At 35.5% G+C, this 16,876-nt stretch overlaps 1 protein-coding gene across 2 annotated transcripts; it reads right to left on the bottom strand.

Annotated features, from left to right (window-relative positions):
* Positions 1-180: 180 nt before the first annotated feature.
* Positions 181-16,876, bottom strand: tfr1b (transferrin receptor 1b). Of its 2 annotated transcripts, NM_001009918.2 has the most exon segments (18): positions 1,200-2,118; positions 3,233-3,382; positions 3,483-3,719; positions 3,857-3,947; positions 4,033-4,144; positions 5,800-5,863; positions 5,947-6,032; positions 6,111-6,227; positions 6,802-6,962; positions 7,055-7,194; positions 7,743-7,835; positions 7,926-8,048; positions 8,142-8,229; positions 11,548-11,685; positions 11,804-12,002; positions 13,179-13,407; positions 13,489-13,538; positions 16,725-16,876. In NM_001009918.2, coding segments are annotated over 17 exon segments (2,316 nt in total). In that variant the 5' UTR covers positions 13,534-13,538; positions 16,725-16,876; the 3' UTR covers positions 1,200-1,875.

Here is a 16,876-nt window from a genome sequence, read left to right as displayed (position 1 = left end):
TGTGATAAATATCAAGTCAAAAGTCACAGAGCACAAAACCTCACCATATTATTTGCTTTGAATCAATTATTTTTAAAGTTGAATAAACATATTTGTCCAGTTAAGTGCAACTTTAAATAATAAAGTAATTATCTTAAAACTACAAATCTGAGAGGAAAGAAAACAACGAGAATGACAATAAACATTTGCAATGTCAGAATTTATTACAGAGCAAAAGTAAGGTTGACAGATTTTGCACACCAAGGTCAGGTATAATGATCCCAAAAGATTCTAACCCCTTCACCAAACACATCTTCAACATTCTTGAATGATCATTCCTGCTATTTACGGATAAAGATTTGGAAAATCACCCTTGCTTGACTAAGTAACAGCTCATTCGCAAGTTGAAATATCTAAGCAGCTTTATTTACCCACCACACACTGCTTAAAGCTTAAAGATCCTTTGCTTTAATTTGATTAGCATTTCATGCACATTTTAACATGCTATGAAAGATGAAAAACTTTCTGTAACTTTCTGGTAAGTGCCCAAGGAAAACAGAGAGAGAAAAAAAGTTGCAGACTAGTATGCAATACACACTTGTTAAACATCAGAAGTGCCTTCAAACATGAAACCATAAATGTAAAATCAGCAGTACGCTAATCAGTCTTACATTACATTCTAACCATATGACCACATCCTCTTTTCAAACAAACACCTGCGTTATAAAAATAACAGGTAACAGAAATATGCAATTGTGTAAATTACACAAAAACCACATCAAGCTTTTAAAACAGAAACAAGCCAGAGAAGTGAAATCTGAGCTCAATGATACGTTGAAAAGAAACTTACTGTACTTCAACAACTGCCAAGATTATGCACCATAACAGAGCAAGAAAAAAAGCCACACAAAACCACGACAATGAAAAATAAATATGTACAAAAACTATGGGAAACACTGTCCCCGATAATTTGATCCACCCTATAGTGAAATATGAGGATCACTGCCCTCGATATAGACACGCTGGTAGGCAAAAACTACCTTCAAACACGCCACATTATGGAAGACACTGCTCCCGATAATGGTTTTAGAATAGAAATATAATTGTTACACAGAGATGCTTTTGTCACAAAAATGCTTGAGTCCTTGGATTTGGTCAAAATTGAAACTTGACTTGTCTGATTCATTATAATGTTTGCAGACATGACTTGCTCTTTCACATTTTTTTTTTTTATAAAAGAGGAAGTATTAAAACAGGTGCTTTTTAAGCGTACTCCCTCAAGCACTTGTAACAAGAGACATTTCTTTTGCCAGCTGTTGGTAACGTGTATTTCTGTTAGCAGATGCTGCTTTTAAGAACTGACAGTATAACCGTCACAATTATGGAAGGCACTGCTTCCGATAATTAAAAAAAAGAAGACACTTTTATAGTGAACACTGTCACTGATAAATAAATAAGAAATAAATAGAGTATGCCCCCAGTTGGTCACAGAGGCTGAGATTGGGGGTTTAGATGAAGTGCGAAAGGGACTAAATTCCCAAAGTATCAGCCGAGGACAAACTTTATACTTATGTGCAACTTTATAATTAGCCAAGGATGATTTTGAAATCATCATTTGAGATCTTTCTGGACCTGAAATAATGCACCTTGAAATGGGAGCAAAGATGAAGACTTTGTGCTTTGGTTGCATGTTGTAAAATGTAGTCCAGTAATAATACTAATAATATGTAATACAATATCCCATTATAGTCCCTAATATGATTGAATAACTTTAATTAAAGTCATTTTTGGATTATAGGCTTGGTCAAAACTTAGAAAAATTTAATCGGATGTACTTCCGGATTACGTTTGTGCACAAAAGCATTGTGATGTTGGGCGATGCAGCACTGAAAGGCTCTAGATTTCGTTGTCCAGGGACCAGATGTCTCCTGCCAGGTCATTGGCACAGCCCTGGATGCTCCAGGTGAGCAGAGCGAATTTGTTTAGCACCTGGTCGATGTCGAAGCTTGCCTTTTTGTCACGTACATCTTGTAGGTAATTCTCCAGGTCTGTGGCGGTTTGCCATCCATTCCCAAAGAAAATGTGGCGGAATGGGAAATCTCTTATTGAGACGTAAGGAGAGAGGAAATTATGCTCAACCTTAAAAGAGGGGGAGGAAAAACAAAAAGGAGACAAGGAATTGAGAACTTAGCTGAAGTCAATCTAGCAATGATACAAGACAGACCCAAGAATAAAGATGCACCGATCGAAACTAAAACACATTTGTTTGTGGTAGAGATGCAACGAAATGAAAATTCTGGGCTGAAACCAAAACCAAAAACTCTGAATCACTGATACTGAGAGATGAAATATTGCAAGTACAAAATAATAAATTGGGGAAGAAAGGTTCTATTAAACATTTTTAAAACAAAACTTTATAACTATCATTATTTCCCAATACATTAATATTATTAGCACTAAACAAAAACATCTTTTTTAATGCTGTTCTTTAAGTGCTACCTAGAGGCAGAGAGTGAATTTGCTACCTAGAGGCAGAGAGTGAATTTGCCTTTTCATCTAACCTGTCCACTGTTTTTATTTCGAACTGTTATGACACTTTTACTTTATCTTTTTTAATTATATAATTAGTTAAATCACTAGTTTGTTAAGTTGATGTACATTGATGTGACTACAGTGCAATGTCCTGTAATGATCCTATAATGGCCAGTTTCCACTGAGTGGAACTGATCATCTTTATCAGGCTTGCATTTCCACTGCCAAAAGTGTACCAATGGTCTGTTTCTGAAAGAATCGAAAGTCAGAAGCACTTTAATAATCATGCGCACGTTATTATCATGAGTTCAAGAAGTTCTTTATTACAAATACAAACGTGCGGTGAGCACACACAAGAAAGTGAAACCATTTTCGATTTAGACGACCATGTAAACAAATAAATTCTGCTCTTCTTCTTGGCTTTGTGGCTGTTCATCAAAATGATGACAAGTTTTGTGTATGTATATGTATGTGTGCGTTTATATATATTACAATGTAATGTCTCACTTGTGTATTTAAAAATGGCGCTTCCTTTATTTACATTCTTCTGGCTTATGCACGAGCTAGTGATGCAACTTTTGACAGTGGAAACGGCCATTAAAACGTACCAAACCATACCATACCACTCAGTAAAACGGGCCATTAGTTATTTCCTATAAAATCACAGAGCAAAAAAAGATCAGTGCATCACCTACAAAGAGAGAGAAAAAAAAAAAGTCACCTTCATAATACGGTTATTGATAATGCGACACATCTCCATGTCTTCCAGGTCACTATTCTTGATGTCATTGTTTAGTTTGGTTGCGGCACGACTGTAGGAGCTCTTTGCTGCGATCAGCCACTCAGTTGACAAAGTTTCAATTTTTTCAACCTGTTAAAAGAGAATTGAGAAGTGAGGATATTGTGCAGACAAAAAAACTGGTAAGGTTTAATTGTACGTCATTAAAAAAACCTAAATAAATAAAAATCACCTTTTCACTTTTAAGATCATTAACATGATTGATGATGTTTTTCACATGGCTTTCTATCACACCGCCATACTTGGTAACATCCAGTCTTAGGATTTGGTCATGAACGAGACGGAGGGCCATCTGACCAGCAACCTGAGCGGCAAGCATAGACAGCTTAACCACTTGCTGACCAGTGACAAAGTCCAGTCGCTCTTTAGTATCCATTTCGGTTCCAAAGTATTTATAGTCAGGAGTTGTCTGATAGGAGAAAAAATAAATAATAATAAATAAATAAGCATGCAAACATTTGAAGTTTTATTCTAATTTTAAAAGCAACAGAAATTGTCTTATAAATCACATTTGTAATCACAATGACAAGGCAATAAAATGATTACCCTAGAAGAAATGAAACTGAAAGACACTGATGGGATTCCAGAGAAGGTGAGAAAAGGATATGCACCATCATCCATCTGCATGTTCGTCAGACTGAAACGGATTCAGTCACAATTATATTAAGATTTACATTCATGATGGCAAAAAGACAAAACTAAAATGAAGTAGATTTACTCACATGGATGAAAAATCTGAGCCATAACTTGGCATGGGTGCTTTGACCTTTTCCAGGGTCTTCTGCAGAAGGGTGTGCAACAAGGGACTGGCAGATGCTCTCAAGGAATCCTTACCTGTCATTTAAAGAGAAACAGTTTTAAGGTTTTTAAAATCAGCATGAAGCAAGCATGTGATATTTCAAAAGTGCTGCAACAATTAGTGCCAAGAATTGGTGTCAGCCTGAGGTTTCTAAAATGGAACAATTTTTGAAAGGGACCAGGTAAGAGTTAGAGTTAGTTAATTTCCAAAAGTTACAGAATATAATTATAATGAGGTTATATTAATCATTACTGGGTATATCCCTGAGCATATTTACCTAACATTTCTGAACAAGGAAATTTTATGGTTGAAATATATTTACATAAGTTGCGTCTAGAATATTCCTTTTATGTTTCTGTATTTCATGTAACAGTTCATTGGTTAATTAATGGCACACGTCATTATGTCCCAATATGACACCATGCTATGTTCCCATCAGAATTTCATAGATCAACTTAGAGTTTGTCTTTTGTATTGCACCTCACAGCTTTGGGTGTTTCATTTGTAATTTTACAGAAGGTTCCAATGAAGTTAATTATTTGTTCGCTTGTATCCTACTATCCTTTCAGTAAAAAAAGTTTTACACAATGTTAATCAGACCCCCTAGTTTTTCACGATTCCTAGTGATGTTGTTGTGGTAATTCCCAGAAATTTGTTAACAATTTTTGCAATAAAAAAAATTATATATAATAAAATATTTTAAGATATATATATATATAAAAAAATATATATTTCTGACTAATTTGTGTCCTTGTCAGATTTCACACACACACACACACACATGTAAAACTTGTCGCAGGGGACCGTTTTGGTTTACTGCAGAGAAAGAGTTAAACAAAATCTCTTATCGATTTTATGAACACCATAATACCAGCCATATGTGTAAAGCACAAATCCTTTACTTCGCGTCACGTCCAGCGTCAGTCATCCTTGAACCAATCTCCATCATTGTAAGATGCTTGCTTTTCTGTCTAATCTGTTGCTCTATTTTTTTGATGTTTGCTCCAAATTATTTGCAGTCTGAAACGTGTCAAACACACAAAACACCCAATTTGGCCAAAGGAAGTCTTCACATGTAAATCACTTGCGCTTCACTCTTGTCTGCTTACTGCAGGCTGCAAAATACCAGTGCGATTATTTACATTTTTTGCAATTATTTTGCGCTTAATTAGAAATTTTGCACAATCTCAAACATTTGCAACTTTTTGTTGATTTTGCGTTGGATTTAGCTTGGGAGTCTGGTTAATACAGGGATTAAGGTGCATACATGTCTATAGTGCACTTTGATAATGAAACAAAAATACTAATATACTCCACATCTTAAATTTAATTTGTGTATACTGTGGGTATGACTTGGTATAAAGGTGGATTAATGTAATTAATTTCAGAATATTGTTGAGAATGTAACATTGACAGAGTATTAAGAGACTGAAATTTTAGCATTCCAGCACACATTCATGTTAAATTTATTTTTGACAAACTTATGTAAAAGAAATTCATCTACATATAAGATCTGAGGAAAAACATATAAGATCTGAGGAAAAGACAACCACTTTAAATGCAGTGTGTTAACACAGGGTATTCATTATTCAATTGTGTTGTTGCAGACTAAATTAGCAAATCCATTTTAACAAGCTATCAATTTTAGTTTTCAAATGCAATAAACATGACTCACGCATAGTAAACTTACCACTAACAACACCATCCAAACTGATGTAGGTAAAGGCTTTTCTGTCCAGTGATGCCCAGTATCCCTTTATTAAAACAAATAATGTGTAGCAATCACAAAGGCGTTTCAAAATACTTATAGCCCAACACAAATGACAGTGATACAAACCTCAAGCCATTCAGTTGCTCCAACTTTACCAAAATCCCCAGCAGTCCAACTGGCGAACACAATGCTTCTCTTGGGTTTGAAACCCTCTACAGTAAAGAGGACGAGGAGTTAAGTGCATTTGAACACAGTGGACTGTATTTGAACACCAGTAGATGATAACACACCTTTCTTCAGCTCGTTGAAAACCCTCGCAAGCTCCATTAGAAGAGTAGTGCCAACTGCAGACTTGGCATATCCTGAGGTCATAGAGTCCCGCTGTGCTCCAATAACAACATAACGATCTGCCAGATTCAGACAAGCACAATTAATCGTATAAAACTTCAAATAACATTATACATTATCAAAATGGTCAAGAATAGATTTTCAGAGGTTTTGATTTTGTTGAATAAACAATCACTAAATGTTAAAAATCAAAATGTGGCAATGTTTTTTAATGATAATGTGCCTTTTTTTTGACACTCCATAAGCGCCTCCCAATTCAAGATTGCTATGCAGTTTTTGCAAATAATCGTAAATGAAAAAAAGCACAGACAAAGCCTTCCTTTGTTTACATGAAGATATTTAATTAGTATAATTTATTTGATTTTGAGTTCATTTATTTAGTTTTCCTACATAAAACATACCACAATATCCTAATTAAAGGACACCTTTTGATTTACTGTTTAATATCACTTTGTACAAAAAAATATACAATCTCAGTTTGCAAAAAATATATAATTGTGAGAAAATGTCATTTTGAGATCAAAACTTTGAATTGGATCGAATCAGGAGGTCAATGAATCATTAAATGCCTAACATTATATTTCACATAAAAAATGTAAAAAGTTCAGATATAATCAAAATGCAAAAACTCACCAGGATCAACGTATCCTTTGATGACTCCAAACACATTATGAATCTTGGTGTCGACAAGCTTGTTATTGATGCTTAAAGCGACTTTGTTACTCTCATCTCCAAACTTGTAACTTGTGAAGCCACCCTTAAATTTACTTGGAACTTCGCTTCCTCCCATTTTGCTGTGAGAGATTTAAGAACACAAAAAAATCTTTAAATTTCATAAAACAGATAATAAAAAAATTATCAAGGTAAACTAAGACCTATGAAATACCTTAATATCTTGCGTGCCATGCTAGCAGGGATTGTCTGAGCAAGTATTTCTGGAAGACCGGAGGACTTGGCAGGAGCAAACTGTGTGTGATTAAACGATGGGAATCCTGGGGTGTAAGGATCACCTGATCCCAAGTGGACCTGTTATCAATGATGAGATACAAAAAAAAACATCAGAGCAACATTTACGTGACAATGTCTTCAGTTAAAAACAAAAACATGCATTTTAGCTATTTGTTTACATTCATTAAAATTGTTATATCTTTAGGCGGTTCAAAGTGACAATTTTTGCAAACTTACAATACACGATGTATTAAATTAAAAAAAAATTACTTTCTTAAAAATGCATTTTAAAGAGGTAATGTCATGCACATACATATTACTCATTTGCTCTATAAGGAAGCGTACATAAATCATAATCTTATTTTTTTAATATATATATATATATATATATATTAATATTTAGCATCTTAAAAAAAAATCTAGATATGCTGAATAATTTGAAAAAATATATATACTATAAAAGTTCATCTAAACAGTTTTTTGGCTTGGAAATGTGCTGGGTTCACACCAAATGTGAACTTAAAGTATTTGAGCAAATTGATTGCAAACAACGTCAATGCAAGGCTATGCAAATGACATGATGCTTTATGTCTCATGTGACCCCAAAACAAACTCAAAGTACTTACATGACCATAGAGCTCAGTATCCATTCCATCATAGTCAGCTGGGTCTGGGTAGATAAGAGCTGCTACAGCACCCAACTTAGCTACATTCATAACCTAAAAAGAAAAAAAGAAAACATTTCGATCAACATAGCCTTTTACTTTTTTTTTTACTCCTGTACTTCTAATCTGCTTCTCATAAGTTACCTTTTGTGCCATGCTGATTCTTCCAGCTCTCATCAGTACCACAGTCCCATTTAGACTCACTTCATTGGCCTGGACGGCTTGCAGGTCAGCAGGCTCACCATAATTGGCGTATACCACTCTGCCCTGTCAACATAATGTATAAGAAAACAATTGAGAATGCAAATGAAGGGACACCCAGTGACAAGGTGACCGAATAGTGGGATGTGAATCTCTCACCTCTCTTCGTCCTGTTTCACTGTAAGCCAGAAAACCCTTCGGACTTCCAATCTCCTCGTTCCCAAACCACACTTTGTTTGGATTGGAGCTTTTAGAGTTAAAACATTTCAAATGATTAATTAAACATCCAAAAACATTCATAGGAAAAAAAAACTAAATGCTGCTTTAGCATGTTGCTTGGTTGTTGTTTTTTTTTGTGTGCGTGTGTGTAAAAAAAAAATAGTAAGAATATGCTGTACATTTATTAGCATGTTGCTGTGATGTTTTACTGTGCTAAGAATGGTTTATAGACCATAAGGCACTTGTTAGCATGCTACTAATCTATTTTTTTTGTTAACATTTGCCAGCAGCTAGCTCTATGCAACTCTCACATGGTCACCGGTGAAGCTATGCGGTCAGTAAAGCCTGATTTATACTTCTGCGTCAAACACCGGCGTATGCTACGGCGCTGACGCATAGCCCTTCGCCGTGGCCATCGCCGTCACTGACGTGCACCTCTCAAAAAATGTAACTACACGTCGCAACGACGCGTAGCATAAGCTCTGTGATTGGTCGGCTTGGTAGCGCTGACGAGTCTGGGCGGGACCGAGAGGCGCGCGAATGGCGCGACGCCGCGCGAGCGATTGTTTACTAGTGTGGAGTCCCGTGAAGGAGCTCCGGATGGAAAGTTTTGTTTTGTGTTTACCTCATAGTTAAAGTTGTTGCACGTCCGCCGGTTCCTGCCTCAAAATGAGCGAGTTTGAGCCACTTGTACATCCCGGAAGTGTTCAGGAAATGCAAAAAAGTAGCGAAGAAACTTGACACAGAGGAACATTTACACCTCACTGCCAACTAGCGTTTCGGAAGTGTTAATGCAGACCGGCAGAGACAGCGCGCAGAAGTATAAATGCACAGCCACGCGCGTTGCCTGCGCCGTGGGTTACGCCGGTCACCTGACGCAGAAGTATAAACCAGGCTTAACTAGGTTGCTGTTGGAATCGGTGTTAGTGAGACCAGCAGAGGGCACTTAACCTGGGCACTGTGTGGGGGTCCTAACGCCCCAGTATAATGAAGGGGACTCTATAACTGTCTGTGAGCTCCATCTTTTGGATAAGACATTAAACTGAGGTCAATAAAAATCCTAGGATGTTTTTCAAAAAAAAAAAAAAAAAAAAAAAAACAGTAGGGGTTTAGCCCCGGCATCCTGGCCAAATTTGCCCACTGGCCATAATGGCTTCCTAACCATCTCCATACCATAATTGACTTCACTCTATCTCCGCTCCACCAATCAGCTGCTGTGTGGTGTGCGACCTGGTACAATATGGCTGTCATCGCATCATCCAGGTGGATGCTGCACACTGGCAGTGGATGAGGAGATTCCTCCCCCAGAAAACATGTAAAGCTCTTTAAATGTCCAGAAAAGTGCTATATATAATATAAATAATATTTATTATATATATATATATATATATATATATATATATATATATATATATATATATATATATATATATTAGGGATGTAACGGTATTGTAAATACCGTCATACCGCAATATTAATTTTTTTCGATATTACCGTAGTCGCATGACTCGGTAAAACTATAGGTCTTCTGAGAAAATTTGCTCAGGCGAATGAAGCGAACGGGAGGTAGCGGAAAACTACAATTCCCATAAGCCCAGGCTTGGCCATAATCCCTTGCGGTCTGTTGTCGCTACAGATCCAGTAATGCGGAAATGGAGTGTGCTGCTAGAAGCGGGGATCAAAAAGAGCTGTAAAACTCTAAAGCGGGTGTTGTCGCCGCGCGCGTCCTGAATGGTGGTGTTTTCGCGCGAGTTCTTATCAGCTGTGTTGTTGCGCGAGTTCTTATCAGCTGTGTTGTCGCGCGCGTACTGTAAAGCGGGGACGGAGGGTATGTCGCGTCGCGGGGGCACTTTTGATCATTTTGGAAGGGAACATTCTATCAAAGACTAAAAAGGACATGTGCACTGCACAGGTTGAGCACTGTGTGTGCACGTGCCTGCAAGTTGGGGAATACGACTAATAATCAGTCATGGGGACTGCAGAAACACAGCACACTGTTCAGATTGATGCAGACATGAGATCTCTATCTCACTCATGGTTTGTCCTCTTAAGTGGGGAAAAGACAATGCACAACGTTACCCACTGCTGTCAAACTGGGCCAAGTCATATCTCTCTGTCCCAGAAACCTCAGTCCCAAATGAGAGGGTTTTTTTTCTGTTGCAGGGGACATTGTAAATGCCCAGAGATACCAGCTTTTACCAGATTATATTTATATGATAATTTTCCTTTAAACCCATCTCTATCTAAGTGAGTGAGTGATTAAATGTTGAATGTGATTTTTCAACACTACTAAATTTAAACTTTATTTTTTTACATGGTTTAATATTTTTTTGTTATTAAAATTGAAGTTCCTGTTTCAAAGCTTACAGATAGATGGCTAATTTGTATGTCATTGACACTTTTGGCACTTTTTTGGAGTATTTTCATAAGTTTAGTTTTTTCCTGTAAATGATTCAATAAATACCGTACCGTGACATTCATACCGAGGTATTACCGTACCGTGAAATTCTGATACCGTTACATCCCTAATATATATATATATATATATATATATATATATATATATATATATATACACGTCACCTTGGATTTATAGGGTTCTAACTGCGTTCTGAATGATTGAAATATTGAGCTTCAAAGTTTTTGCATTCCATAGCAAACAGTATGTGTGTAGCATTTGTTTTTTAAATGAAAAATGTAAACAACTTACAAAAAACACCCCATAATGTAAATAAGATGTCATTTAAATTACTGACATTCCTAATGTCAGGAATTCATTTTTGACAAAAATGTCATATAGAACCTTATAATTCTAAGGTGACGATATATATATTTTTAATGGATTGTGTAATACAGTTATTTATTGTGCCTGAAAGGTCTTACCAAGCCATCCCCTTTAATTAACATCCCTGTGTTGCACTCTCTTTTGTTTATGTGACTGTGTAGCTTATATTTCTCAGAGTTTAACACTTTTTTTCTACCGAGTTTGAAGTTATACAATTACGTTTTATGATAATTTGTTTTGGCAGGTTTACTTAGCATACCGCTATATTTTTTGTACTGTGTTTACAAATGCTGGCAAGCTATGAATTTGTTTGCATGTTTCTGATAAGCTTACATTGTTCAAAGTTGTTTGTTTAGTGCATGCTCTAAAGCGGGGTTTGTTTTCAAAGGGTTTTAGCATGCTTTATGCACTTGTTAGCATTCTGTAGTTGTTTTTATTGAGATTAGAGTGTAATTAATACTATAAGCAATGTCATGTTAGTTTTGGTTTCTACATTTTTAATGTTACACTTAGAATGTCCAGGAAAGTTCATCGTACAGTGTTATTGGAGTGGCTACTGACCTGTCTGGATTCTGCAGCTTCACATAGTGCTCATCAACCCAGGGTTCCATGTTCAGTTTGGTGAAAGCATCATGGATTGTGTCACCTAACTTGTTATCTACAGATGATCCTGCTGAACGGCCAATCTGGGAATACACACTTTAAGAAAAGGGGAAAAGAAGTCAGAAACGTACAACAACAGATGCGTACAGTTAAAAAACGTTACTCATTCACAATTATGACAATGCTCACAGTTACAATCTAAAGATTTAGATACCTCAATTGTTCTTCAATGGATTTAGATGACAGTTTATCATTCAGAAGCTTAACAATGTCGCTCCAATCAATAGAAGGTACAATGGGCTCATATTGTGGAGGATCTGGTTCTTCAGCTTGAATTTCTTTACTGCAGGGAGTCTCCAAAGGCTCAGACTTATTGTCAGACTTACGGTGGACAGAGTATCCAATGAGGAGACCTGAAACAGAGATTAATAAAACAAAAACCATAAGAAGACTTGAAAGAAATCTTTTCTTTTGGCTCTCTGAAGCACTTTATTTTGATTGGTCCTCAGAGAATTTTGTATTTGTGACGATAAACTGGCAACAAACGTTTTTAACAATTTTTACAGTTGTTTAATAAGCTGGATTATGTATTGCATGAGCCAAACATCATAAAAGGTCACCTAATTAGGACACTGTGATTTCTGCAACCATGAAAATGTGGCAGAAACACAGAATTGTCAAAAAATATATAAAGCTTAATGCATAATAAAAAAATTATTCAGTAAATTGAATCAAATCCGACTATGGTCTAGTGTATGTGAAGATTAACCTGCAGAAAGACTTTAATTAGAAAGTTAGGTCCACGTGTCTGAGCAGATCAGCTTTGTCAATCAGTTTTTTTACTTATTATTTCAAGACTTTCAACACCAGATCTGCTCAGAGCTCCCTTAACCCTCTGGGGTCTGAAGTGAAAAAAAAAATATGTATGGTTAGTAGGTTTTGGAGAATAAATAGGTGACTGAAATAAGGTCCACAAATTCACACTGAATCGGCCTGAATACAACTTCTGAGTAACTAGTCTTGTAGGCTTGAATATTTAATTCACAATTATGTGAAAATTATTCTGTTCTCTCATTCAAAGAAAACATTACAATGATTTACATTTTGTAAAGTCTGTTTTGGGTCAGCACAGCTGCATGCTTGAGTGACAATGGTCATGAATAATGCACATCTGGAGAGACAAGACACTCCCCCACTGGCTAATGTTCACCCATCAAGGGCATTGTAGAGCATTCACTAATATAATTTGATATTTAAGAAAGAACGCTTGTTATACACAAAAACTTAGATCAAATATTTTAGGCTGTGAACACTGTAGGGAATCCATGATTACAATATATTTTAATAATACATCTTTATTAAATAATTACAAAGCGCTAAAAGATTTAACAAACAAAATATTTTTCAATAAAATTACACATTCAATAGGGTACTACTGTTAATGAAAGTAAAAATAAGACTTCAACTGATTAGACATGCATTGAACAAAATGGGAACTGATTTAAATTTTAAACTTTTTCCGCAATAATGATGGAACAAACTTTAATCTGGTATATAAAAAGTGAACTGAACTAACTAAAAAAACTCACCAACTAAAAAGACGAGCAGTGCTGCACCCACACAAACCAGAATCCTGTACTTGTTTAATGGTTCAGAACGACCTGTGGATCTTGTGTATGTCTCTTGTTGCATATTTCCAAGTTCTGTTCCATCCATTTCCTCCTCCTCCCCATCAACAGCCAGCTTCACCTCCACACGGCTGCCATCTCCATCAGGGTTCTGAGACTGGTTAAACCGCGAGTATGAGCGGCTGTTTACCTATTAACAGAGGGTAACAATAATCAGGCTTTATAATCCAGAGAAAAAATAAGATTTAAAAGGGTCAAAAACAAAACTTACCATTCTGGAAAACTTCATTTTGGCTTGACCAATTGTTCCTGCCATGGGATCTGAAATGCATGAAAGAAAAACGTCTTTAGTAACACAAAGTTTCTCACAAGACCCGGTTCAGACCAAGAGCTCTATTTGAAGTCTCTGAATTTATAAACACAGCCCTCCTTGTTCAAAGTCCAAAAAATGTTTTATCCACTGAAAAAAGGACTAGTCTTTTGATTCGTTGAATTCAGTCCAAAAGCCAGAGCCGCCCTCTAAAGTGGCTCCACGGCTAGTTAAGGCAGTGATAGGAATCAATAAGAAGATTATATAATGTTGATAATGTGACCAGCAAAAAAACAGCTCATGTTTGTGAAACAATGTGTACTTCCAATCTAGCTGGCACACTAACCGATTTAAACTAAGGAAAGCAATCAAATCAATTCAGGAAGAGGGGGGAACACATACAGTGCTTAGCATTATTAAGTACACCCCATTTCATACCTGTCAACATTGGGATATTTAAAAGTTTGATTAACATTAAATAACAGAGGTGTCACTTTAATAATGCACAGATCTATAATGAAAACATTTTGATTACTTTCCTAACTTTTTATGCTCATTTAGGACAAAATTAGTTTTGTTTGAAAAAAAAAAAAAGCCACCAAGATCGACATATTTAGATGTTATTATTATTAATTATGTGTATATCCCTGTTCAAACACACACCCCAAACCCAGATTTCCGCCTGGCTTCAAATCGAGTGTACAGAATCCGTTTGGGAAACAGTGTTTATCTATTACTATGGAGCACGTCAGCTGACAGTCACACACCGCAATATGACTGTTTTGAGTATTCCATAGGAGGTGCAATGGCACATGCAATGATAAGGAAGGGGATCTCACCGTTTTTATATTTATTTCAATAAATGTTTTCATGCCTAAATTATGTTTTCATGCCTAAATTAAACAAAATCACAGAACAGACTCACATTTTAGAGCAAGTGGTTTCCCCTGGTGGTTCAGTATAGGGAGGATTGGCTAATTATTCCCACCCTTCATAGAACGATAAAAAATACAAAAGAAAAACAAGAAGATAACTTTACAGGATGATAGCGGGATAGAACTGTAAAATTCAGGACAATCCCAAGAAAAATAGGAGGGTCAGCAGGTAAGACCCACTTTAAAAATTAATATATTTATCCATTTCTCAGTGAATATAGGCAATGTATTTTGGTGCATTTAAACAAAACAGATTTATATGTATAATATTTTAGTCATAAAACATATTTAGAAATTGAAAGATAATACAAAATAAATACAAGCAAAATATTGCAAAACAAAATTACAACCTACAAAATTTCATCTACATTTTTTATTTTTTTGCTTCTCTTTATTTTTATTTTTTTGCATTAAATATTTTTCTACAACATATAAATTTGGGTGTACTAGTTTTTGAACCATTATCATAAATTATTTTGTTAGATAAGCTCCAGATTTGGCTTCTGTACTGACTAATCTAATGTATATGCACAAATACAATATTGTAAAGGTTCCTATTAAAAATATAAATATTATATATGCTGAGCAAATTGTATGTGTGTGTGTGTGTGTGTGTGTGTGTGTGTGTGTGTGTGTGTGTGTGTATATATATATATATATATATATATATATATATATATATAAACAAACAAATAAACAAAAAAATAACAACACATTTTTACTTTTAACTACATTTTTTGATTTAGCACTTCTTGCAACATTTTGCTTTAGTGGTTTTTAATGTCTTTACCACAGACATTACAATCAGTACCACACACATACAAAGTGAGAAACTCTAATCTAAACTATAACACTAACCAAAAAAAAGTTTGTAAATAAAGAAAAATCCAAAACATAGCAGATGATTTTACCAAAATAAATTCATAAGACATTAAATACAATATACAAGTGCAAAAGAGGAACAGAAATTACAATATTAAATAGATTTTTACTCATTTCTGCATTACATAACCGTCTCAAGTACAAAAGAGGAAGCAGTTGAATGTGGTTATAAATGAAACTTCCTTCTAAAGTTACATAGTGCACAATAGGTGCCTGTTTTTACTACAACGGCAAGTAGTTTCACAGACTAGACTTCCAAAGTTTAAAAAAATAATGCTGAAGGGTTAATAAACGTCAGGACATCATTAAGTAAATAAAACCTTCCAACCAAATGAAAACCCTTAGTTAATGTTATGCTGCAGACGGCGCCTAAATTATCTGAGATTATACTTTAAGGTTCCTGACCTTAAAACTGCATCATGTTTCAACAAACTTGTGCAGGATTAGTTTTGCTATCTGATAGGACCTGATAATCCAGTGTACTCTATTCACATTTAGTGGTGATTTTTGTATGCTGCAAAGAAAGGAGCCTAATAATGCAGATACAACACACTTTGGCGGTTATGTGACACCAACATGCTGAGAACAAACACCAGCTTAATACTGAGCTCTCATAAAGGCAGTTCATGCTCCATTATAAATGAATGACTGAAATTGTTATCCCTGGAGACATGGTCAAACATCCCAGAGAACCCCACGGTTGAGAAACACACGTGATAGTCACAATCAGCTAGTCCAGACACTGGTTAATAATGATTTCCATTGTAAATGTTGATACATACAACTTCTTGAACTACTATGGGAACAAAACATTATTTTGCAAAACTCAAGCTTTCAAAAAAGTTACACGTTACATGAAGCAAGTATGACTATTAACACAATTAAATATTGTACTGTATGTTAAAAGCAGATAGTACAAACATAAATAAAATCCTAATTAGAACCCTTGAGGTTTGAAGGTCACTTCAGGAAAATCACTTCCTGTTCATGCGCACGTGGTCGCGCAGAATACTTTTTTTTTACTCAAATAATTTATAATAAACAATGTTTAGAAAAACAATAATTTAAATAATGTCACACTATGTCAGACCTTAATATTATTGTTAACGAAATGCACTTAAATTTGTTTAAAGTGAGTGTATTTCGGCGAAGGTTACTGTCTATGGGCGATTTGTTAACACACGTAATTTTAGTGCTGTGCATCATCAACATTCAAAAGAATTAAGCTTGTCTTATTAACGTTATACAACAATTAACTTTAGCAGCATTATTATCTGATAATAATGAAAAACATTCTGGTCGAGCTGTCACATTGCAGGCCACCCTGCACATTTCTGTAATAGTAAACGTTAGTAGCACATTAAAAATCAAAGCACTTACTTTCAATTAAGAAAACTGCTCCTTTGAGTGGTTGTTAGCTCTAGTGTCTGTGTTAAGTTGTCAAAAACTTATGACGGCGAATATGAAGGGCTTCAGTGATGCCCACGCGCTCGAGTACCACCGCCACAGAGCCGGGGAAGAACTGCACGTAG

This window comes from Danio rerio, chromosome 24 (assembly GCF_049306965.1).
Source record: "Danio rerio strain Tuebingen ecotype United States chromosome 24, GRCz12tu, whole genome shotgun sequence".
Lineage (NCBI taxonomy): Eukaryota > Metazoa > Chordata > Actinopteri > Cypriniformes > Danionidae > Danio > Danio rerio.
The sequence above is the reverse complement of the archived record's forward strand: the minus strand, read 5'-3'. Positions and strand labels throughout refer to the sequence as shown.

Coding starts and splice junctions, on each gene's coding strand:
- tfr1b (XM_068217060.2), bottom strand. CDS start 13,533: ATGGCAGGAACAATTGGTCAAGCCAAAATGAAGTTTTCCAGAATG. Junction 13,408..13,488: donor AAATGAAGTTTTCCAGAATG/GTAAGTTTTGTT, acceptor CTCTGTTAATAG/GTAAACAGCCGCTCATACTC. Junction 8,230..11,547: donor AAGCTGCAGAATCCAGACAG/GTCAGTAGCCAC, acceptor TAACTCTAAAAG/CTCCAATCCAAACAAAGTGT.